Raw genomic sequence first — 23963 nt, forward strand, 5'->3', positions numbered from 1 at the left:
GGTCAGTGATGAGACGCTCTCGGCCTTCTCTGCCCTGGAGACCTCCGCTCCTGGAGCAGTCTTTACGGTGTGCCCCGCGGGCCTTACTGTGGAACCCTGTAGGGGCTCAGTTCTCAGAGTGCAAACGTGAAAGAAGGCTTTCTTCCTACCTGCGGCGTTTCTGGAGGCGCTGGGGGCCCGGGCCTTGAGACCGGCAGAGCGCGGCCCAGCGGAGTCAGCCATCGGCAGCGTCATCTGAGGCTCAGGCCGGGACCTGTCGTCTCCCTCTGAGGCTCCGCCTCCCCTCGCGTAGCGCCGGGCGGGGCTGGCCGGGGCGGGGCGGGGCCCGGAGAGAGGCCTGCGCGGCCGGAGGAGGTGGAGGAGGGCCCCGAGAGCGGCGACAGGCCCGGCGGGTAAGTGGACGCACCTAGGAGTCCGGGAGGGCCCGGGCTCGCGGCCAGCTGTGAGCCGCGGAGGACCCGGCGCCACGGCCCGCAAGGCCCCGCGAGGTCATGGGGCCCGAACGCCTAGGCGAGCAGGAATCGGGAGAAATGGCTTCCCTTGGATGCAGTCCGCACGCGCGCTGGGGTTTTATCCGCCCGGGAGCGCGCGGCCGTGAGGACCGGCTGACCCGTGCTCCTGCTGCGGGCCTGGGGCCGGGTCTTCCCGCTGGGACAAACGATGGCTTGCGGGACGGAACGGTGTTCTCCTGAGCGCTGCTGGTTGCTTCGTCTCTGTGCGTTATAGGGATTACACCAGCTGGATTATTTGCGGGACTAAATCTCTTACAGAAGAATGTCCGCGTCACACTTGGGACGGTGGGCATCTGAACTTTCACCCACTGTGGGTGAGTTGTATTGGCTCCAGTTTTTGTCAAGGGGGACGTTGAAAAAAATTTAATTCCCTAATGACTAGAACTGACTTCAGGAACACTTTTCAGAAATTTTTTCAGAAAAGAAATACTTTGCCTTTTTAAAGCCATTTATTTAGTCCATATTTGCGCTCCTGTTGGGCGTACCCTAGAGGATTTTTTTTTCCAGTGTATCTTTCAAAACTGTTCTCCTAGAAAACTTAAAAGAGGCAAGTTTTTTTACTCCTTAGGCTAAGATGCTTTCAGTAAGAACATTTCAGCTTTAAAACTTCACATTTTCCTTACGGTATTTACTAATAATTCATCAGAATGAAACACAATTTACTAACACTTTAATAGCACTGGTAATTAACTGTTTTATATTTCAGCATCAAAACTAGGAAAAATAACGAGGAATGGCTGTGGAAGAGCTTCAATCCATAATAATGAGATGTGTAAGTAACTTTTTTTCTTTTTAATGCAAGTTAAATACCAGATTATTTTTAATTATAATTAAGGTCATTCAGATTGCTTATCTTATTTAATCCTTGCTTTGTTTGACCTGTGAATAAATAGCAGGAGGGCCAGAAGGCAGATTGGATTATTTCTCCAAGTGACCTACTTGTTTAACCTTTTAAATCTTTAATACTGATCCTTATTGTAGAATTTTTTGGCGGACTGGATTTCAAGATCATTCATTAAAGTACTTTTTAGGCTTATCCTAATTTTCACACATATGCTATGTGCAACTTACCTAGAATTCAGATTTACTTTTTTTTCCAGAGAGAATAAATCAAGTAGTTACTGAATTTTTATTCACCAAAACATGTTTGTTTTGCCTTCATTTTGTTTCTGTCAGCAAATCCTGGAAGAACAGGACTTTAAAGAAGAAGATTTTGGCCTCTTTCAGTTAGCAGGCCAAAGATGCATAGATGAAGGGCATATAGAGCAGCTATTAGAAATTATTCAAAATGAAAAGAATAAGGTAAGTACAATCTTTATGAGTACTTTTTAGCCTTTACTGGGAAGATAACAGCCACATGATACTATTATTTGTCCACTCATTTATTTATCAAACATTTAAGAATTAAATTTCTACAGTAAGAAAGTGGAAAACAAAAAAGGAATTAGGGCTATTCATATACTTGAAGGTGCTTATAGTCTGGTGGAAGAGATAAGTATGTAAACTAGCAATAAGAAGGCGAAAAAATGAAACAAGTGATAGTTGAAGTATAAGTAAAATACTTTAAAATAAAAGCAGGGATTATGTCTGGTTTAGGGATCAAAGGTGGCATTTGATTTATTAATTTACATTTAGTACTATAAGTATCAGGCAACCTAGATACTCATTTTTGGTGATCAGCACATTCTCTTCCTTCAGCCAGATGTATATAGAAAACCAAATATTAAGTAAGATAATTTTTGGGGGGTGCCTGGGTGGCTCAGTCAGTTAAGCGTCTGCCTTCTGCTCAGGTCATGATCCTGGGGTCCTGGGATTGAGCCCTGCATGGGGCTCCCTGCTCAGTGGGGAATCTGCTTCTTCCTCTCCCTCTGCCACCTCCCTTGCTCATTTTATCTCTATCTCAAATAAATAAATAAAATCTTAAAAAGGATAATATTTGGGTGCATAGAATCAGAATAGGAGGAGACCTAGATGGCCTTACTGGCTGATATACAGCTGTGATTATCTGATAAGTCATTCTCAACAATGGGAAAAGGATCTTTGGGGGATCAGGAACAACCTTTTCCTGGGACACAGTGTTGGCAACACTGCCAAATTTTGTGTCTTTGTACTCGCCTTCTTATACAAGAAAAGACCATCTTCTTTCCAGGAACGCACTCTTCATTTACAGTACTATTTATTTACATGAAAGTTTTCTTTGTTGATATCACAGTGTAGTCATGCTGGCCTCTTGATTATAACCAGGGCACCTTGATTGTGTTCAGGAGATTACTAAAACTTTTAAACCACACATTGTAGTTCAAAGGGTTTATTCCTTTTTTATTAAAAATAATTTTTTAAAGAAAAATTAGGACATTTCATTTAATACATTTGTTTTTGATATGTGTTTATGGAACCTTTGTAGCCCCAAATACAGTAAATTTAATATTTTCTTTAACTCCTTGATGTTTCCCAATTGTGTTCTCAGAGGATAACCTTTGAGAGTACCTTACTTACAGCTAATAATAATAAATTTAATAATGGCTAATACTTGTTAAGTATTTACCATGTGCCAGATGCTGTCCTAAATGCTTTACATCTGTTAACTCATTTAGCTTCCCAGAATCCCATAAGGTACTATTAAGTTCATTTTGTAGATAAGGAAACAGTCACTGAAAGATAAGTGACTTGTCCAGAAGTAACTCAGTTTTTATGTAACATCTAGGGTTCAGACCTGTGCATCCTGGTTTCAGAGCTCTTAACCACTCTCCAGTTAGCACTGTGTGGCACTTAGAAGGACGTTTTGGAGTGTTACCAGGGACTAATTGATTGTGGGGCTGAGAGAGAGAGATGACAAAGATGACTGGGTTTCTAGCCCCAAAGAGGATAATATATTATATCCTGAACAGAAAAGGGCAACCTAAAAAGAGAGAATTTCTTGAAGGAGTGCAAGTAAATTTACTTTGGAAATGTTTAGTTTAAGATGCAGCAGGCAGTTGAAAAGTAACATTTGGAGCTCAGTCAAGAAACAGGAGATTAAAATGTAGAATTGTGCATCACTATTAGAAATTAGGTGATTGGGGCACCTGGGTGGCTCAAGTCATTTAAGCATCCGACTCTTGACTTCATGATCTCTGGGTTGTGGGATCCAGCCCTGTGTCAGGGCTTCATGCTTAGCAGGGAGTCTGCTGGAAATTCTCCCTCTGCCCTCCCCCCCCTTCTCTCCCTCTCTCTCTCCCTCTGTAAAATAAATAAGTCCTTAAAAAAAATTAGGTGATTGTGTTAACTAGAATTTATATAAACACTTTTAACAACAACAACAAAAAAACAAAGAAAATTAGGAGATTGTGATATTTTTTAGCATAGTGAGTTTATCTTAATAGCTTGAGAATCACTTTTGGAATGTGTGGTCTGCTCAATTCAAAGGTTCAGACACTGATAAGACAGGGTTTCAGACTGACTGGGACTTCATTTTCTTGCCAGGTGATGCAATCAGGATTGATCAAGATTTACTATTACTCTGCTTTGTATAAATTAAAAAGAAAAAAAAGCCATATGAATAGTTTGTCCTATAGTACAGGGCTTCTCAACATTAGTACTCAGGTATTTTGTAGCAACCCCCTGCCCCGCCCCCCACTCCGTAATGACAATCAAAATTGTCTCCAGATTGCCAAATATCCCCTGGTAGATAACAAAATTGCCCCTATTTAAAACTACTGGTGTAGTGGGAAACACATGGGCTTTGGAGCTGGACAAATTTATATGCAGTTCCTGTTCTGCCACATTTATTTGATATTTGGGCGTGTCAGTAATCTCTAAACTTTGGCATTCTCGTAGGTTATTTGGGGATAATCTTACTCTGTAGATAGTATTAAACTAAACAAGTGTAGTGTATGGATAGTATTGATTCCCCTTCCTTATATTCACTATTTACAGAATGACTAGATACCTTGCAGCTGAAATGATGTTTGCAAGATATTTTATGAAAATTATTTTTTTTCATTTCACATATGCAAAGTCTTATTCAAATCTATAATTTCCCATATAGTTAATTATTTTCAGAGACTCACTTATAGGGTAGAAGTACACCAATGGAAAGGGAAAGAAGTGCTTAGTTGGAAAAGTAGAGTTTAACAGGAGCTAATTAAGTTTTAAAAAGCAAGTATAGTCTTATTTAATGTTGGACTAAGAGGTAGTTTGGAAAAAAATTAATAAGCTCATAATATAAATTTCTGATTAAAGACCTAAATATTAGGGATGCCTGGGTGGCTCAGTTGGTTAAGCATCTGCCTTCGGCTCAGGTCATGATCCCAGGGTCCTGGGATTGAGTCCTGTATCAGGCTCCCTGCTTGGCGGGGAGCCTACTTCTCCCTCTCCTCATGTGTGTGCTCGATCTCTCTCTCATTCTGATAAATAAAATCTAAAGACCTAAATATTAAGTCTAGCCACATAAAAAAATAGAAGACAGAACAGAATGTCAAATCTTTGGAGGGAGGATAATTTGTTACACTTAAAGATAACAGAGATTATTTAACCTGTATTTACGGAGCACCTTTTTATAACAGGCCCTTGTCTAGATGCCAGGAATAGATATAGCAGTAAACAAAAAAATCACTGTCCATATGAATCTTAAATTCTAATGAAGACAGGGATGTACATGAAAAATTATATAGTATGTTAGGTACTATAGAGAAAAATAAAGCATAGCTGGGGGATGGACCATGCTAGGTGAAATTGCAGAGATTTGACAGAAGGAGGGGTGTAAACCATGGGGCTCTCTGGGAGAAGAGTGTGCCAGCCAGAGGAAATAACTAGTATGAAAATATTTAGAGAAAACAGCTGAACCGTCTTTCCCATTAGATAAAATGGATGATTGTTTTGCTATTTATTTTTTAAAAATCAATTTAAGCCTTCATTTTATGCCATTTTTTTAAAAGATTTTATTGGTGTTTATACGCAAACAGTGAATCATGGAACACTACATCAAAAACTAATGATGTAATGTATGGGATTAACATAACAATAAAAAATTTATTAGAGAGCACGTGCGCATCTGCATGTGCATGAGTTGGGGATGGGCAGAGGGACAAGCAGACTCCCTACTGAGCACAGAGCCTGACACGGGGCTTGATCTCATGACCTGAGCCAAAATCCAGACCTGAACACCTAACCAGCTGAGCCACCCAGGTGCCCCTTACTCCATGTTTTTAGCATAAATCGTACTGAACAAAAAGAAAGGTGAAATGTATATATATTTAAATGTAAATGAATGTTTATGAATCCCTAAAAGAGGGAATCCATTTTAGACCTAAAATCCAGTAGGAAAGGAACCAAAGAAAAATAAGTATATTTTGCTATATAAAAAATAAGGACAACCAAAAAACCAAGTAATTATTTGTCATAAATACAAGAAGGGAATATTAACATGTAGGGAGCTCATGCAGATTGATAAAGACAGATGCTAAAATGTCCAATTGATAAATGAGCAAAAATATAAACAGTATTTCCTCTTTTGTGAGTTACATGTTCATGTACCCTAACATATTCTGTTGCTAGTTCTGTAGGACATGTTACGTCTTACATCTTTACACACTGCTATTTTAGAGCCTTAAATATATTTCCCACCTATCTATGCCTGACACATTTCCCTAACAAGCCTTAGCTTAGCCACTGCCTCTTCTGGGAAGCCTTTCTTGCCTTTCCTAGATGGAAGTGACAATTCTCCTGCTATATGTTATACTCTACCTTGATTATCTTGTAAGACTGAGATCGTGGTGGGGGTTATTGTACTTAATTGTCTTCTTCCTAGATGTGTGTGTGTTTTGTTTTTTGTTTTTAATGCGTGAACCTAGAATGTAAACTCTATCAGGATGGAGATCTTGCCTTGCCTTATTTCTAGCACCAGAATATTTTAGGGACTTGACATATAGTAGTATATTCTTGATAAATACTGATGAGTTAAAATAGAAAGCAGGCCAGAGAAATGGAGTATATTGTTGCTAGTTCCGAAAATAGTGGTTTTGACCGTGAATGTGAATCACTAATTAGAAAGATAAACTTTTACTTGTGTGGTAAATATTCTGAAATATCTTTGAAAATAGAAGTAACTTATAGTAGGAGAGAAAATAAAGTGGCATCCCCTTCTTTTACATAAGTTACATAATCATAATATATGTACAGATTTTCCAAGGAACTTTAAAACGTTCATAAGCATTGGATGGATTTCTTCATGAATCAGGAGAGCAAAATTCTCCATGAAAATACATGTTTGCTCACAAATTAACTCTCTTCTTGGAAATAGAGGAACTATTTAAATGGTGAAAAAGACCAGCTTACCTGATTTAAAATAAATGCCCATTCACCTTTCCTCAGTGAGAGTATTAAAAACTATCTTAAAATGTTGATAGTTGTTAGCAGCCAACCCTAAGAAGTCAGGGTGAAATGCTGTAGGCTTTATTTGCCTCATCTTAGCTATTTCAGAGGAAATTTTAAGCTCCTTCATTCAGGTTAAGAAAGTTCACCGTAAGAGTCCTATAGATGGCAGTATTTTCTTTACTCTGAAAATGTTTTTACAGGTCATTATCAAGAATATGGGCTGGAATCTTGTTGGTCCTGTTGTTCGATGTCTTTTGTGGAATAAGGAAGATGAGAAAAGAAAATATTATTATCTGATGCTTGATTTATTGGTAAAGGTGAGTTAACAAAATTAGGTACTCTTTGTCCAACAGCCAGCAGTATTTTGTAATTCCCTTTAGTGTTTAATGCTCATTGGGGGTGACAAAGCTTTTCGTTCATGAAAATATAGGAAAGAATTCTTTGAGGAAAAGGCCCAATTTTATTAGTTGGATGGGCAAGTCCATTTCAGTTTTTCCAAATTTCTGGATATAAGAATTATTTAACCTCATCTCAGACCCACTGATTCAAAATCTCCAAGAAGACACCTAAGAAGTTTTATTTTTAATAATAGCTTATTGTATAGATGTGGAATTCAGGGTTTAGTGAGGCAGTTATAGTTTAAAGCCACACTGTTCTGTTAGCAGCATTGGAACTAGCAAATCTCAGTGTTCTTTTCTCTGTGGTATATTCTCTAAAAGAATATCAGAAACCTAGAATGCAAATGATCACAGGGGATATAGGAAGAGGAAGTAGATTCATTGCAACCAACAACCTTAGAGACTTGATAAAAGGTTACTAGAGTTACAAATCAAAAATGATGGTATAGGAGGATCAGGAAAAGGACATAAGAAGCTACCTAGAGATCAGTGCAAATACAAATATATACTTGGAAAGAGGAAACCCCATCTAGAGAGTAGTTATTAACTATGAAGACTTTTAAAGAAGGCAGGTGAGGTAATTCTGGCTAGTCAGAAGACAATGCAAAGTTTTATCTCTTCAGAAAGTACAAAGAGACTGTATTCATGTAAATACCCTGGCAGTGTGAGATAGAAAGGTCCCACCTGCTTAAGTCCTGGGAAACTAAGGTGGCTTTCAGAGTAGACAGGCAAAGCTCCAAGGAAACCTCAGTTCTGATAATCAAGTTGTTCTTTCTCCCTATTTTTCTAACTTTTCCTTTAGCCAGGAATTTTAGTCTCCAAAATATAGTTGTCTCTTTTTTTAACGATTTTATTTATTTGAGAGAGAGAGCACAAGCAGGGGAGAGGAGCAGAGGCAGAGGGAGAAGCAGACTCCCCGCTGAGCAGGGAGCCTAATGCAGGACTCAGTCCCAGCACCCTGGGATCATGACCTGAGCTGAAGGCAGACCCTTAACCGACTGAACCACCCAGGCACCCTTGTCTATTTTAAGCATCTGCCTTCGGCTCAGGTCGTGATCCCAGAGTCCTGGGATTGAGCCCCGCATCAGGCTCCCTGCTCAGTGGGGAGCCTGCTTCTCCCTCTCCCACTCCCCTGCTTGTGTTCCCTCTCTCGCTGTGTCTCTCCCTGTAAAATAAATAAATAAAATCTTTAAAAAAAAAAAAGATGTTATTTATTTATTTGAGAGAGAGTGGGGGAGATGGAGAGGGAGAGAGAATCTTGAAGCAGTCTTCGCCCTTAGCACAGAGCCCAACGAAGGGCTTGATCACACAACCGTGAGATCGTGACCAGAGCCAAAACCAAGAGTCGGAGGCTTAACTAACTGAGCCACTCAGGCACCCCAAATATAGTTGTCTATTAAGAGATTTATGACTTCTTGCTTCTTTGTAGTTTTACAGTGATTTGACAGATTCTGTGTTTTGTTAGTGTATTTTTTTAACAGTTGTATGAGGTGTTTTACTGTTAAGCAAAAATAATCATTTTTTCAGTATATGCTACCTTTTAAAAATAGTAATCATGTGGCTCTAAATACAACTTGTATTAAACAGGTTCAATTGTGAATATTTTTATAGTTATGTAATCCAAAGGAATTATTGTTGGGTTTGCTTGAACTGATTGAAGAGCCCTCTGGAAAACAGATATCCCAAATTATCCTTCTTTTACTTCAGCCATTACAAACAGGTAATGAGTATTTTGATATCTAAGTGTTTCTTATTTTATCTGTGTTAAGTTCTTGATACTACTCCAAAATGTCAGCACTATACCAAAGTAAAATTTATGACTAATTATTGAGTACTCTGCTTAAACTAGCAGTTGCGGTACCAATTTGAATCCTGCTGCCTATACAAAGATGACAATACCTGGCACTGATGGGTACCTAATTTTGACATTTGTTGAATGTCATGCTGTTTTTCTGGTATTATGTTACAATCTATAGCTTTCTGCCTAACCTTCCTATCTACAACATTAATCTGGAATTTCCCCTGTAAACATATTTAAAGGATTACCTCGCTTTACTCTGTCTGTCAGCATTGTGGTGGGTCCTGTATCTTGGTTAAGAACAGTATTGCACAGGCATTGCTCATCATCTCCACTGGGAAGTCGGGGCTGGGAATAGCAAAAGAACTACTGAATGAAACAAGTGTAGAAAGAAAAGTCTCCATGACTGAGTGCAGTAACATTATTGTTAAGCAGTGGACCTTGGCAACCAAAGCAGACAGTATTTATCCATCGGAAGAGACTACTTTTTCATTTTATAACTTATATATAACTCAGAGTCTGATAGAAGGACCCAGAATCTAGAAGTGAGAGTAAATTCATTTTAAATGAGAATGAAGCAGCTTTGTACCGCTTAAAATATTCAAAGTCTCCTAGAAAGGAAAACACAGTAAAACTACCTCTCATTTTTACATTATATTTTACAAAGACACTTTCTCTTATTTGATACTTATAACAACCAAAAAATAATGGAACAAAGTGTTTCTGTCTTATCTATGTAAACCGTTAGAAACAAACTTAAACAAGATTTCATGGCATCTATTGTAAGGTGCCATGATTGTAAGATGATCCAATATTTCATGCACCACTAAGAAGAAGAATAAAAACACTACCAATTAAGTTATGATATGTCATCCTGATTTCAAAGTTGTTATAATGGTTTTTTTTAAACGTGTTATAATTCTACATTTACTGGACTTCTGGTCCCATGTGTAGCATACTTGATGAAGCTACCTCAAGTCACAACTTGGTCTCTGTTTTAGTGATTCAGAAACTTCATAACAACAAGGCATATTCGGTGGGATTAGCATTGTCCACTCTTTGGAGTCAGCTATCTCTCCTTCCTGTTCCATACTCAGAAGAACAAAGACAAACAGATGACTATGGCCTTTGTCAGTGTTGCAAGGCCTTAATAGGGTTCACTAAGCCTTTTGTGGAAGAAGTCATTAATGACAAAGAAAACTCACTGGAAGATGAAAATGAAAAGTTAAAGGATGAATTACTGAAATTGTAAGTATATTTTTGGTAACATTTCACAATGGAATTAAGTAACCGATGAGTTATTTTATGTTTCTTTGTTGTATTTGTTTGCCATGGACGTATAAATCTAGTTTCAGGTTTTGAATTTTAGAAGATTATGGGGTGCCTCATTAAATGCCATGTTCTGCACTTTTAAAAATTAAAAACCAAAATCCATTTGTTTAATTTACTTTATATTCTTCTATGACTTACTTTTATTCATCACAGTAAGTGAATAATTAAAGTGGGGGAAATAGGTATAGCTCGAAGAATCTGGTCTTTCTGTGGGGGAACTGTGTTTTTACTTTCCTTTTGAAAGCAACAGAAGCAGCACCAGACAGTTGAACATCCAACTTGACTGCAAAAATGGTAACAGAGTACCCAACAGCATTCAGTCCAGGGGCACTATACAGTAAACATGTGCTGTTCAGTGTGGCTGTCAAGCACTTGGTGTATGGCTAGTCCAGATTAAGATGTGCTCTAAGGGGGCGCCTGGGTGGCTCAGTCATTAAGTGTCTTCCTTCGGCTCAGGTCATGATCCCAATGTCCTGGGATTGAGCCCTGCATCGGGCTCCCTGCTCCATGGGAAGCCTGCTTCTCCCTCTCCCACTCCCCCTGCTTGTGTTCCCTCTCTCATTATCTCTCTCTTTGTCAAATAAATAAAATCTTAAAAAAAAAAAAAAAGATGTGCTCTAAGTATAAAATGCTCCTTGGATTTTGAAGACTTGTTATTAAAAAGAATACTAAAATACCTCAATTTTTTTTTTTAAGCTCTTATTTATTTGACACAGAGAAAGAGACACACAGCAAGAGAGGGAACACAAGCAGGGGCAGAGGGAGAGGGAGAAACAGGCTTCCTGCAGAGCCGGGAGCCCGATGTGGGGCTCGATCCCAGGACCCTGGGATCATGACCTGAGCCGAAGGCAGACGCTTAACCATCTGAGCCACCCAGGTGCCCCTCAATAATTTTCATACTGACATATTGAGATAATACTTCAGATATATTGGGTTAATAAGAAAAGTTACTACTTTCCCTTGTTTCTTTTTTAATGTGATTACTAAAAGATTTTAAAATTATATGCGGGGCTTGTATTATATTTCTGTTGGACAGTATTGGACTAGATTATTGAATTACATGGACTAGTTATTTTATCTTTTAAATTTTGGAGACTAAAACTATAGTTAGCTTTCTATTTTTTCAGATTAGGACTTAAAAAATTTTTTGCCATTTATAGAACCCATTATTTCATGAAATAAAGATATTTAAACTAAAGAAATTGGGAAGGCTTAATCACAGAATAAAGTTTGGTTTTCTAAATAAAACAAATAGAGCTTTATGAAAAAAATTACATTTCCTGATTTTTCCTTGACCTAATGAAAACTACATCATGGAATAGCACTAGTCCTTAAACCTTCAGTAACCACTGATATAGTCCAGACATGGAAGTGCATCTTACACATAGAGTCTAGCAAGGTGTTCTCATGCTTTCCCCAATACCAGTAGGAAGGATTTTTTTTTTTTAATTTTTAAGGTTTTATTTATTTATTTGACAGAGAGAGAGCACAAGCAGGGGAAGTGGCAGGCAGAGGGAGAGGGAGAAGCAGGCTCCCCGCTGAGCAGAGAGCCTGATGCGGGTTGGAGCCTGATGTGGGTTGGAGCCCGATGTGGGTTGAAACCCTGGGATCATGACCTGAGCTGAAGGCAGCTGCTTAACCAACTGAGCCACCCCGGCGCCCCCAGGAGGAAGGATATTACATCAGCAGTTTTACAGGCGATTGAGTTATTATTATTCATGTAAAATTAACTTTGATATGTTTATAGAACTAGATATTTTATACTTAGGAAATACTCTATTCACAGTTACCCATTTCTTATACCTTAGTTGTTTCAAAAGCTTGAAATGCCCTTTGCTGACAGCACAATTCTTTGAGCAGTCCAAAGAAGCTGGAAATGATCCTTTAAGATGTTTTGCATCTGAAATCATAGTAAGTATAGCTAATTTAATCTGCCATAAAATCTGCTATAATTTAAAATGTTATCCTGCTATATTCTCATGTACTGCACATGGGCATGTAAATTGATACATTATTAATGGTGATATGTATTTTTTGTAGAACATAGATAAAAGGATAGAAAATAAACAGCAATATTATTTGGGTAATGAAATCAACACCTTCCAGACTTTGCTTTTGTAGTCAGAAATAAATATATACATAGGTATAATTTTTTTAAAGATTCTATAGCATTATACATACTCTTTTGTAATGTACTTTGTTTCTCTTAGCATATTACGAATATTTTTACATTGTCTTTCTGTTTTTGTGTAACTTGGGCCATCTAGCTCTAGGTTTTCTCCAATTTTTCAGTATTATAAAACAATTCCAACTTTCTTTTTTTAACTGTTAAGTCTGTGATAAGTATCCTTTTAACCAAATCTTTGCATATTTCTTCATTTCTTTTCTTAAATTTCTAGAAGTGGAATTTCTGTGCCAAAGGATATCCTCACTTTTAAGACTTATGATAAATATTTTCAAAATAACTCCAGAAATAAGTTTTATTTTAAAAGTAATTTGGCTTAATGCATCCAAGAGTATTTTTAAGTGTGTTGGGATTCTATATTAGGGAACTAATCTGAAATATGGAAAATATGTACTTGAGATTGATAGTCATGAATTTCAGGTTAGAGCAGTCATTGTGGTTGTGGGTTTTCTTCAGCCATGTTCAGTTGTATAGGAAGAAAGTTGGATTTAACTAGGTCAGAGTTTTAACTGTTTGAGTTCTACAAAGCAAGAGAGGGGGAAAGACATGTATGCAAGGAAGTGACTGTGATGGACATAGATGGATGGATGATAGAATTTAAGCTGAGTAAGGAAGTTTGAATATACTAAATGTGAGAGACAGTGGAAAAGATGATGGGATCACTGGATTGTAGTTCCCAGTGTGACTGACAAGTTGTTGGAGCTAGGTTACTAAAAGGAATGAGCTGAAAAGATTGGAGGTTAAAGAACAGGATGCTTGAAATAATACTGTGGAAAAGTTCAGTTACTAATAACAATGTCTGGGGTATGACCATGGAGTGGGTGGGTGTTCTAAGGGGCGGGTGGAGACTGAAATCATTGGACAGTGAAGTACCTGAGAGTCCATGGTTTTAGAAGTTCTTTGGTTGTACATTTAAGTCACACAATTATAAGAATTATGTCCAAAACCCAATTAATGGAGTGACCTTGGGGTAGATGTTGGATAGTCACATGAAGTGAGTTTCAAAGCTGAGGGGTTCAGAGAGGATGAGCAGCAAGGAGCATAGGTATTTTACTTCGAGGCTTGATATAGTGGATATGGGTGAAAAAATAGCAACTCTTTGAGAAGTCTGCAGAGAAAATAGTTGTTTTCAGAAGAGTCAGATTTCTTTTAGAGCAAAAGAGGTAAAAGACAATTTCATGAAGAATGGATTTTGCTAATAACTGTGAGTTCCACAGGCCATACTTTGGAGGGTACCTGAGATCTGAGAAGAGGTAGGAGAAGGCTTTAGAAGAGATGCCAGAAATTTAGGGGAACTAGATTTCTGAGGATAAGAAATAATCTGGTAACTAATATAAATAGGGTTACATAGTTAATGGGGTTAATGCTGATGGTCAAGATAGTAGAGAAGAGGCTCTGAGTGATGTAGAGGGAGAAAAGGGGAGGGATTTTCCCAGCAGACTGGGGCCTCTTCATTGTTGCCAGTGTTAGCATACAGCATAATCCCCTGGATATAGTATAAACATTACCATATATGATAAATGTACCCTATTTTGAGAAGATAGATATGAAAATTGGTAACTGTTGCAGGATTTTAAGCCTGGGAGTGATGTAATTGTTTTGGATTCATCACATAAGTGGAGGTTGAATTAACCAAGATAAGATTAGAAATAGGGAGATCCTTAGGTGTATTTTGGGAGTTAAGTGAGAAATAATGGGATCCTTATGGAAATGGTTGTAGAGATGAAGAGGAGAGGGCAAAATAAAAAATTTTATAGTAGGTAAAATCAGCAAAATTTGGTCATTAATTGGATTTTAGTTCAAAAGTTGATTCATTGATGAAGTTTTATGCTTGGGTAACTGGGCAGATGATCGAGATAGAGAATACAGGGCAGGGAACAGGGTGTTTTGTGCTTTAAAAACATTTTTTATTAAGATAATTTAAAAAAATCCAGAAAAGTGAAAAGAACAATATAACGTAACCTCATGTACCCATTACCCAGCTTTAACAATTTTTGACATTTTGCCAATCTTTTTTTTTTACTGTAGTATTTTATAGCAAGTCCTAGACTTATCATTTCATCCATAAGTCTTCAAGTATGCTTCTCTAATTAATAAGGACTTCTAAAAAGATAGCCATAATTCATTATGACATCTAACAAGATTAACAGTAATTTCTTTTTTTTTAAAGATTTTTATTTATTTATTTGACAGAGATAGACACAGCGAGAGCAGGAACACAAGCAGGAGGAGTGGGAAAGGGAGAAGCAGGCTTCCCGCGGAGCAGGAAGCCCAATGTGGGGCTCGATCCCAGGACCCTGGGATCATGACCTGAGCCGAAGGCAGACGCTTAACGACTGAGCCACCCAGGCGCCCCTTAACAGTAATTTCTTGATATATATTTAATTCCCAGAGAGCAGGTTTTGAAGGGGAAAATTTTGAATGATCAAATTTTGATGAGATCATCTAAAGAGGTAATTAAGTGTGAGAAAAGAAAAGGGCATAGGACTGAACCCTACAGAGTACCAACACTTAAGATAAGCCCACCAAAGAGACCAAGAAAGAAGGGTCACAGAGGTGGTACAGATATCACAGAAACTGGGGTGGTAGAGTTTGAGGAAGAAAAAAGTGATTGGTCATGTTACATGTAGACTGTAAAGTAACAGTTGAAAAGCATCCACTGGATTTAGGGAGATGGCATTGATAATCTTAGCAAGAACAGTTTAAGTGGAGTGTTGGAGACAAAAAACAGTGGGGTGGTTAAAGGAGTGCATGAACAATGAGAAAAAGGTGCTAACTAGTATAAGGTGTTCTTCAAAAGAGGATAAGAAAGAAGAGTAGTGGGAAGACATGGGCCTAAGAAAGAAGAGTAGTGGGAAGACATTACCTTCCTGGGTAGGAAGGTAATGGGGGAGATAGGGAGTCTTGAGCATGTATATTTATAGACTGAAGGGGTGGGAACCATTAGAGAGGAAAAGAGAAGTGTTACTATGGGATAACTGAAATAATGTGGCTCGAGAGCACACAGCTGAGCACAGGATCAAGGACACCTAGAGGAGGTAAGAATGGGTATGCATGCAGGGCAGTTTGTAGCAGGAATGGAATTAAAATTGAAGGGAATCAAACTCACTGGCTTCAGATTTCTAGGTGAAGGAGATCCCTTAAGAATCTAAGAACTAGGGCATCTGGGTGGCTCAGTCGGTTAAGCGTCTGCCTTCAGCTCAGGTCATGATCCCGGAGTCACAGGATTGAGTACAGCATTGGGCTCCCTGTTTGGCGGGGAGTCTGCTTCTCCCTCTGCCCCTCACCCTGCTCGTGTTCTCTCTCCTACTCTCTCTGTCTCTCAAATAAATAAATCTTAAAAAAAAAAACATCTAAGAATTAGAAATGGGGGCTTCAAGGAATTGGTAAGGGTTTGGAATACTGAAGGGAAAGGAAAGAGATGGTAGAAGACCATAAAAGCATTAGTCAGTAGTCTGAGCATTCGACTGAGGTTGGAGACCACAACTATAGTGGTAACAGTTTGTATTTGTGTATGATTTTTCGCCAGCGGTACTCAACTGCCTGGGTATAGAAGTAGAGAAGGTGGATTGTAGTTATTTTCCCAAGCGGGCATTTTATCGGGTAGATGGAGCTAAAGAAAATATAGGGTGTAAGTAGTTCAAATACCCAATAATGTGTTGGTTGGACAGGGAAAGAAGGGGAATTAGGAGGGGACAGATAGGTAGGTTAGATGAAGGGATCCCAGAACTAGAGAAGTCAGAGGTAGAAAAGAAGTTATAGTCACAAAATGAGATGTTGGGGTTTAGGTATCTAATGTGGAATAGCTGCAAATGCTGGGATTACATGCTGAAATGAATTAGAAATTAAGGTCATCGGAATTCAGAAATCTAGAGCCCTGAGGCTGGCCTATTAGAGGAGTTATCTACACGAACATTGAATTTTTTCCCATATGGTGGCAGGAGTTGGATAGAGAAAATGATTGTGAGCAGGTACCAGAGTCTTCAGTAAATGTGAGGAAATGACCAGGCAGTCAGCATATGGCAGAGATGAGGACAGATAAAGGTGAGTATGGCATCTGCCTCAAAGGAAAATGTGCTTTTGCTTGAGAATGCAGGACGAACCAAGATAATACCCAGGCTCTACCCATACCACCCTTCCCCACTGCTGCCTCCCTGACTGTGCTGTGTAAAGAGATGTGAGAGGATGAGCAGCTTGCACCAGAAATCAAGTCAGGTTTAATTATAGCAGTAAGATAGAGCAAGTATCTTATGAAGAGGTTGAGGGTGTAGGGAAGAGGTCGTAAGATCTCAGTGGAAGGATCGTTGTGAGTAGAGACAGAATGAGGAAGCACAAAGCAGTCAAGTAGAGGTGAGCTCTTTTTTTGCCACTTGCTGTGCCAGCCACACGCTCCCCTGTACCCCTCATAGCCATTCTTTGCAAAATTGAAAAAAATCAAGAACTTCCTGCTCATGGCCAGGCAGGAGGGTGCCAAATCCATCAAGATCAAGGAAAAGGATAATGGTGAAGTTAAAAGTTCGATACAGCAGAGACCTAGTGTACACCTTAGTCATCACACACAAAGAAGGCAGAGAAACTAAAGCAGCCCCTGCCCTCAGTTTTGGCAGTGAAGGAGCTGAAATGAACCTGGCACACTGATTTGAACTATATTAAAATTTTAAAAATTAAAAAAAAAAATAGAGGTGAAATCAGGGTAGGAGATGAAGTGAGGAGGTGCCTTCTGTTCTATGCTGGAGAAGTTCAGGTAAGTGTGGCCTGCTTGAGATTGATAGCCTCGGCTATCCCTCCTTTGGCAGAAGTTATTTTGATATAGAACTGCTTGAATGTCCCAAGGGTTTCACCACAGAAACATGCCTAAAAGGGCCAAGGCTGCCATGAGAAATTATAGAGTGGCAGGTACATCCTGGGTATGAGCAAGACTGCTGGATGGTGTGGGTAGATAGTGAAGGCCCTAATTTGGACACAGGTGGACTCCATGTATCCTAAAGCAGCACTGAAGAATCTGGTTATATGTAACGATTTTTTAAAAGGCTAATCTTACTCTGGGGAAAAAAAATATATCTAGTATTGGCCAAATGAAGAAATGGAGCTTCATGATTAAGAGGACATTTAGAATCCAAGTACAGTAAACTTTCTGTCTTATAGCTATAACAGGAATGCATGGCTTTGAAAATCAGTACAGCAAGTATATATTTAGCATCTGGTAGCTGAATAGCAGTCTCTTGTGACTGAGGATGATTTCCCATGGTTCTTTTTTGTGTTCTGAAATGACTAATGGAGCCATCTGGGATCAGCAGATTTTACTTCCCTGAAGGCTGGAAAAGTCTTATTTGACTTTATAATTCCCCACAATGTCAGACGCAGTGCCTGACATTCAAGTATTTATTAAAATAAATGAGTGAATATGTGGAAGGTCAGTATTCTGATTTAGCTGTTTTTGTCATTCCCTTTGACTTCTATAGTTGTAACCTTATACTCTTTTTGTGAACCTTCTCAGTAAATTTTTGACATAGACATTATATCATTTTCTAGATAGACTGAGGCTTTAGAGAAGTTAGGTAACTTGTCCAGTATCTCACAGCTAATAAGTGGTAAAGCCAAAATTCAAATCAATTCCATTGGATTCTGAAGATCACATGTTTTTTAGTATACTCTAGTTAGAAATAACATAGGAGGCATAGGAGTGGCCTTATGTTTCCTGAGTGTCTCTTTTTCTCTTTTCTTCCCTTCTTAAAAAAAAAAAAAAAAAAAGATAAAACTATAGTCCTGTCCACTCATGCTTCTCTTTCTCTTATGACAGAAGAACCCTTACAACCTGAGATAGCAGCACTGTTTTCCAAAGCCTCTTGTGCCACTGACCATTGTTCCTCCTGCCCACTCTGTATCTAGGAAGACAGTGGTCAGTGGAGCCCTGTTCCTAGAGTATTCTTCATCTGAGAAGTTAGTTTACTATCATTTCATGATATTTGTATGTCTCACATTTTTAGATTGCTCTCAAATACCTCTGAAGCACTTTTAAAAAAAATTGTGATAAAATATATATAACATAAGATTTACTATTTTAACCATTTTTAAGGGTACAGTTCAGTGGCATTAAATACATTCACATTGTCATGCAACTGTCATCACCATCCATCTCTAAAACTTTTTCATCTTTCCACCCAGTTCCCTCAGGTTGTTGGCAGATTTATCTCCTTGAAGCTATAGAGTGAGGTCCTCATTTTCTTGTTGGCTATTTGGTCAGGGACCATTTTCAGCTCCTAGAGGCTGTCTGTAGTTCCTTGCCCCACAGCCCTCTCTTGTAGGCCCTCTCATAACATGGCAGCTTAGTTCTTTAATGCCTACAGAGGTGAGTTTCTGACTCTGAAGGAGGGCCTGGCACCTTTTTAAAAGGCTTCTACCTGCTTAAGTCAGGCCCACCAAAGACAGTCACCATTCTGAATGACCCCAATCAACTGATTTGGAACCTTAAATACATCTGCAAAAATCCTTTCACTTTTGTCATGACATAGTCTCATCATGGGGTGGCATCTTGCCATACTTTGTTGGTTAGAAGCAAGTCCCAACAGGTCCCACTGACACTCAAGGGAGGGGATTATACAGGATGTGAATATGGCTGGGAGGATGGGAAGAACATAATAGAGCCGACCTGCTATAGCTTACTTTATCTATTTCACAGGGCTTTTTATCAGCAATTGGACATCCTTTCCCCAAAATGATTTTTAATCATGGAAGGAAAAAGAGGACTTGGGACTATCTTGAATTTGAGGAAGAAGAAGACAAACAGTTAGCAGACTCTATGGCTTCTCTGGCCTATCTGGTATTTGTACAGGGCATCAGTATTGATCAGCTTCCAATGGTCTTAAGGTAGGAGTTAATGTTTGGTTTATTCATGTATTCTAAAAGGAGTATCAAACTCATTAATCTAATTTCCAATATATGTTTATTAATGTACTAATACATTTTAAATGAAGTATAAACAAAAGCTATTTTTATTAATATTACTGCCTATCGTTTTAAAGCCAGTAGTACTCAGAGTGAAAAGGTGTTGCGGGGGAGGGTAGGGTTGAAACAGACATAATGATGGGGACAAGAATCAAAGTGTGAAGCCAAACCCTTGAGCTTGGTTTTGAAGCTGTTGGGATCATCCTGGTCTGTAAGGGAGGGAACTGGTCAGTTACCCATGGGGTGGTCTAAATTGCCATCATCTTTTAACTGTATTACTCATGTAATCCTGAGTATATATCCAGCCTCAGTCTCTTTTAATCCAACTCTTTCAGAACTAAGAGTAGTCCCTAATGAAAACCCTTCAGTGGCTTTTTGCTCTAAAGTCTAAAAATGTTCACATGAGACAAGCTTATGCATAATATGGTCCCTGCTTGATTGTCCTGGTTCACCTTCTACTACCTTTTGTCTTGTTTACTATGCTCCAGTAACACAGACCTTTTTTTGGTTTCTTATTTAAATGTGTCATGAACCTTTCTGCTGTAGGGCCTTTGTATATGCTTAGATCATCTCTAACCTTAAATAGCACTTTATGAGGAAAAGTCGTCTTTCATCACCCAATTTAGGTTGAATCTTCCTGTTGTAATTTTCTTAACCTTGTCCTCCTTTTCCCATAAAGTTTATCAAAATTATTTTTTAAATATATAATTTTATAATGTAATACCTTTTGGACTTTAATATCCATGATAATAAGGATTACGTGCTTGCTTATCTTGCAGGCCATAGGTGTATTTCTTTGTGTGTACTTATATATTTATGTATGAATATACCTGGGGATATATTTCTATGTAAATACTGCAATAATGGTTACAACTTTCATGTTCACCATGTATTAAACAATATGCAGACAGCTTTGTATGCATTATCTAATCTTTACAATACTATAAAATACAGCATTCTCATTTTACAGATGAAAATAACAGGCTTACACAAGTTAGGATACCAGTCAATACCATACAACTTAACTAGTGGGATAGGTAGATTCAAACAGTTCTGAGCAGGTGGTGGTGGTATAGTGGTTAGCATACCTGCCTTCCAAACAGTTCCATCTGACCCTAGAGCCTGTACTCTTAATCATACTACCACCAAAACGACTTAGGTACGTATGTTGGTTTGCTAAGACTGCCATAATAAAATACCACAAACTGGATAGTTTTAAAATAACAGAAATTTTTTGTCTCATAGTTCTGGAGGATAGAAGTCCAAGGTCAGGGTGTGGGCAGGATTGGTTCCTTTGGAGAGTTCTGGGGGAGAATCTGTTTCATGCCTCTCCCCTGTTTGCTGGTGGTTTGCTGGCAATCCTTGATGTTCCTTGGCTTGTAGATCTATCACTCCATTCTGCCTTCATGTTCATATGGCATTCTCTCTGTGTATATCTCTGTCCACATTTCCCTTTATTATAAGGACACCAGTCATACCAGATTAGGGCTCACACTAATGACTTCACTTTATCTCTAGGGTGGGGAGGTTCTTGTTCATCCCAATTTAAAAAAAAAAAATAAGGTGGCCCTATCTCCAAATAAGGTCATATGCTGAGGTTCTTTCTAGAGGTTAGGATTCCAACATTTCTTTTTAGAGGGGGGCACAATTCAACCCATAACAGTATTTATGTATATAAAATTTCTAAAAATGTACGTGTATGTGATGATATATACATATATATATATATGTTGTCTATTTTAGCCCATCGTACCTTTTGCAATTTAATATGGGGCATATTGAAGTCTTTTTGCAAAGGTAAGATCATTTAGATGGCATCTCAGAATTAAATAGTAGTATTAAAGTAGTTCTTGTTAAGAGTGGGGGAGACTACCTTCTCTTTGCCAGACCCTAATTAATTGGTTATTTTATAAAACAGTGATGTAAACATGAGACAAAAATGAGTCAAAGAGGTTTTACAACAAAAAATCTTTTTTTAATATTAAAATACTGTCTTCTAAGGTAATTTCCAGTCATATGCTTCTGAGGTCTCTTCCCTTATTTTAAAAGTTGGTAGATTAAAACACCTCTGTCCCACTGCAGCCTCCTTGATCTAAGAAGCGGTGGTCAGTAAAAGAAATTTATCCATGTTTTTGCTTCATGGACACAATCTGAACTGCATCAAAAGGAAGGAGGTGTCTTGACCCCACCTTTTTATAACTTAGATTATTAGATTATTGACAGTGATTATATACAGTAACTTTTCTTATTTGAGGCATTAAGAATGCAAGTCTTTCTCTTTAAAAAAATTACAAAGTGACAAATACGTATAATTCGTCCAGATAGATATTTAAGAATTTTGCAAAACTCTGTACGCTTTGTGTTTTCTTGTAACATGTTTAAATTATCTCTTGCGATCAATCAGGACCTTTCAGTAGTATCCTATAGGAACATTAGTGACAGTTTATCAATCCCATCTCTTCCCAGGTGAAGGAAGATTTGTAACATGGCAAATGTCCAAAGCCTCGGCCTAACAAGGCAGGAATTTCCAAGGGTCTCCTGGCACAAGTAGTTATTAACTCTGTAAATTTATTGTATTATGTATGTCTTAATGATTTTACATTCTTTTTAGTCTCTGTTATATTCATACAATGAGAATGTGTATTGATTTGAATCTTAAGTTCTATATTCTTAAGATTTCCAAACTATTTAGTCATTAAACAAAAACAACAGTTTTAACTCCTTGCATGGTTAGAATAGAACTTAGGCCTTGGATAATATTTTTTGCCCCAGAGCTTAAATATTTACTTAACAAAGATTATACACCTTTAAAAAAATATTATCACAAATGGAAAGCATTTACTTGTTGCATAAAAAGAACTGGAAAGAGTTTACAGATTAATCAACTGGAATACATAGTATATCATGTATAATTGGTTTCTTAGCACTTGCTGTTGAAGATCTATTGATTTGTTACTACGAAAGAAGCCCTGAGAGGGCAGATTTTGGTCAGATTCGGATGTCAGTAACCAAGTCCAAAGACAGATCAAACATGAATTAAGAATTTTGACTAAGAATTTTTCCTTAATGATATATATTTTTAAAGTCTTTAAATTTCAGTTTTTGCTTTATTTTTCCTAAAATGAAGAATCATTCTAAAGCAGTTTAGAAAACCATGTTGAGGAGTGCCTGGGTGGCTCAGTTGTTAAGATCAAGTCATGATCCCAGGGTCCTGGGATCGAGCCCCGCATCGGGCCCCCTGCTCTGCAGGAAGCCTGCTTCTCTCTCTCGCACTCCCCCTGTTTGTGTTCCTGCTCTCGCTCTCTCTCTGTCAAATAAATAAAATCTTTAAAAAAAGAAAAGAAAGCCATGTTGATAAATTTTAATATTCTCTTCCAGAACAGAAGAGTCTGTTTTCTCCAAAGGAGTGGTAAGATTCGTTTGCACCCATTGTAATTTACACACAGCCATTGTCAACAAATACAGCTGTTGATTTCGCTATATATGTATCTCTGTATATATTTTAATCTATAGGATCTGTTGGAGAATGGTTTATTGAGAATAGAAGACAACAGTCTACTTCACCAGTACTTAGAAATCAAGAGCTTTCTTACTGTACCTCAGGTAAGTAAAATGTGTATTCTAATTTTGACATTGCCCCTTTCCTATTGTGAACTTAAGTAAAGGTCTTTTCAGACTCCTCTCCTACTTTCTTCTCCATATCCTTTGAAAACTCTAGTGCCATGTGTCCAGTAAAACTTGCTGTGATGGTGGAAGTGTTCTAGCTCTGATCTGTATGAACGCCACTAGCCACACTGAGCACTTGAAATGTGGTTAAAGTTGATTAAGGAACTGAATTTTTAATTTTAAATTAATTTAAACTTAAATAGTTATATGTGGCTAATGGCTATCATAGTTGATAGCATAACACTTGTGGAAAAACAATTTTCTTCTTTGACACTTTGCTTCTGTAGGGACCTTGGAAATGAAACTTCTTTACTCATAACTCAAGTCCTAAGGACTCCATCAAGGGGTGCATGGACTGATTACTAGAAAGACATTTTGTTTTTTCCTCCCGTGATTATTTTTACTTTGTACTATTTGTTAGTTATCATAGCCAAGTAGGTCTTAAGATGTTGATGTAGAAACATGTTTTTCCACTATTTAAATAGAAAAACACGCTGTTGTTACTAAATTAACACTGTTTTTTAATGAATGGATTATATTTTCACATTGTCTAATTTCATTTTTTGCCACTCTAGACAAAATTGTAAATTACAATTGACTTCTAAATTTACGCTCTGTAACACCCCTCAGTTTTAATTACAAAATGGATTGAACTTAGTTTGCTTAGATGTAACAGTGGAATGAAAGGCTCAGGGAGTGGCACCTGGGTGGCTCAATCAGTTAAGCATCTGCCTTTAGCTCACGTCATGACCTCAGGCTCCTGGGATGGAGCC

General features: G+C 38.1%; 2 protein-coding genes across 3 annotated transcripts in view; one reads left to right on the plus strand and one right to left on the minus strand.

The window, feature by feature from the left end:
• The window catches only part of RPAP2 (RNA polymerase II associated protein 2), a 75326-nt gene extending 75083 nt beyond the window's left edge, over positions 1 to 243 (minus strand). For both annotated transcript variants that reach the window (XM_028087627.2, XM_028087628.2), the window contains exon 1: positions 150 to 243. In XM_028087627.2, coding sequence (XP_027943428.1) covers positions 150 to 234 — 85 coding nt within the window. In that variant the 5' untranslated portion in view covers positions 235 to 243. The remainder of the gene's footprint in view (positions 1 to 149) is intronic.
• An 83-nt stretch (positions 244 to 326) lies between these two features.
• The window catches only part of GLMN (glomulin, FKBP associated protein), a 32638-nt gene continuing 9001 nt past the window's right edge, over positions 327 to 23963 (plus strand). The window contains exons 1-11 of the mRNA XM_028087629.2: positions 327 to 392; positions 1219 to 1284; positions 1689 to 1814; positions 7067 to 7183; positions 8876 to 8984; positions 10064 to 10310; positions 12203 to 12305; positions 19259 to 19446; positions 21268 to 21321; positions 22903 to 22933; positions 23038 to 23127. Of these exons, the coding sequence (XP_027943430.1) occupies positions 1246 to 1284; positions 1689 to 1814; positions 7067 to 7183; positions 8876 to 8984; positions 10064 to 10310; positions 12203 to 12305; positions 19259 to 19446; positions 21268 to 21321; positions 22903 to 22933; positions 23038 to 23127 (1104 nt within the window). The 5' untranslated portion in view covers positions 327 to 392; positions 1219 to 1245. The remainder of the gene's footprint in view (positions 393 to 1218; positions 1285 to 1688; positions 1815 to 7066; positions 7184 to 8875; positions 8985 to 10063; positions 10311 to 12202; positions 12306 to 19258; positions 19447 to 21267; positions 21322 to 22902; positions 22934 to 23037; positions 23128 to 23963) is intronic.

This window comes from Eumetopias jubatus, unplaced genomic scaffold (assembly GCF_037043125.1).
Source record: "Eumetopias jubatus isolate StellerSeaLion01/CBP00866 unplaced genomic scaffold, mEumJub1_p1.0 scaffold_4, whole genome shotgun sequence".
In the NCBI taxonomy this organism is placed as follows: domain Eukaryota; kingdom Metazoa; phylum Chordata; class Mammalia; order Carnivora; family Otariidae; genus Eumetopias; species Eumetopias jubatus.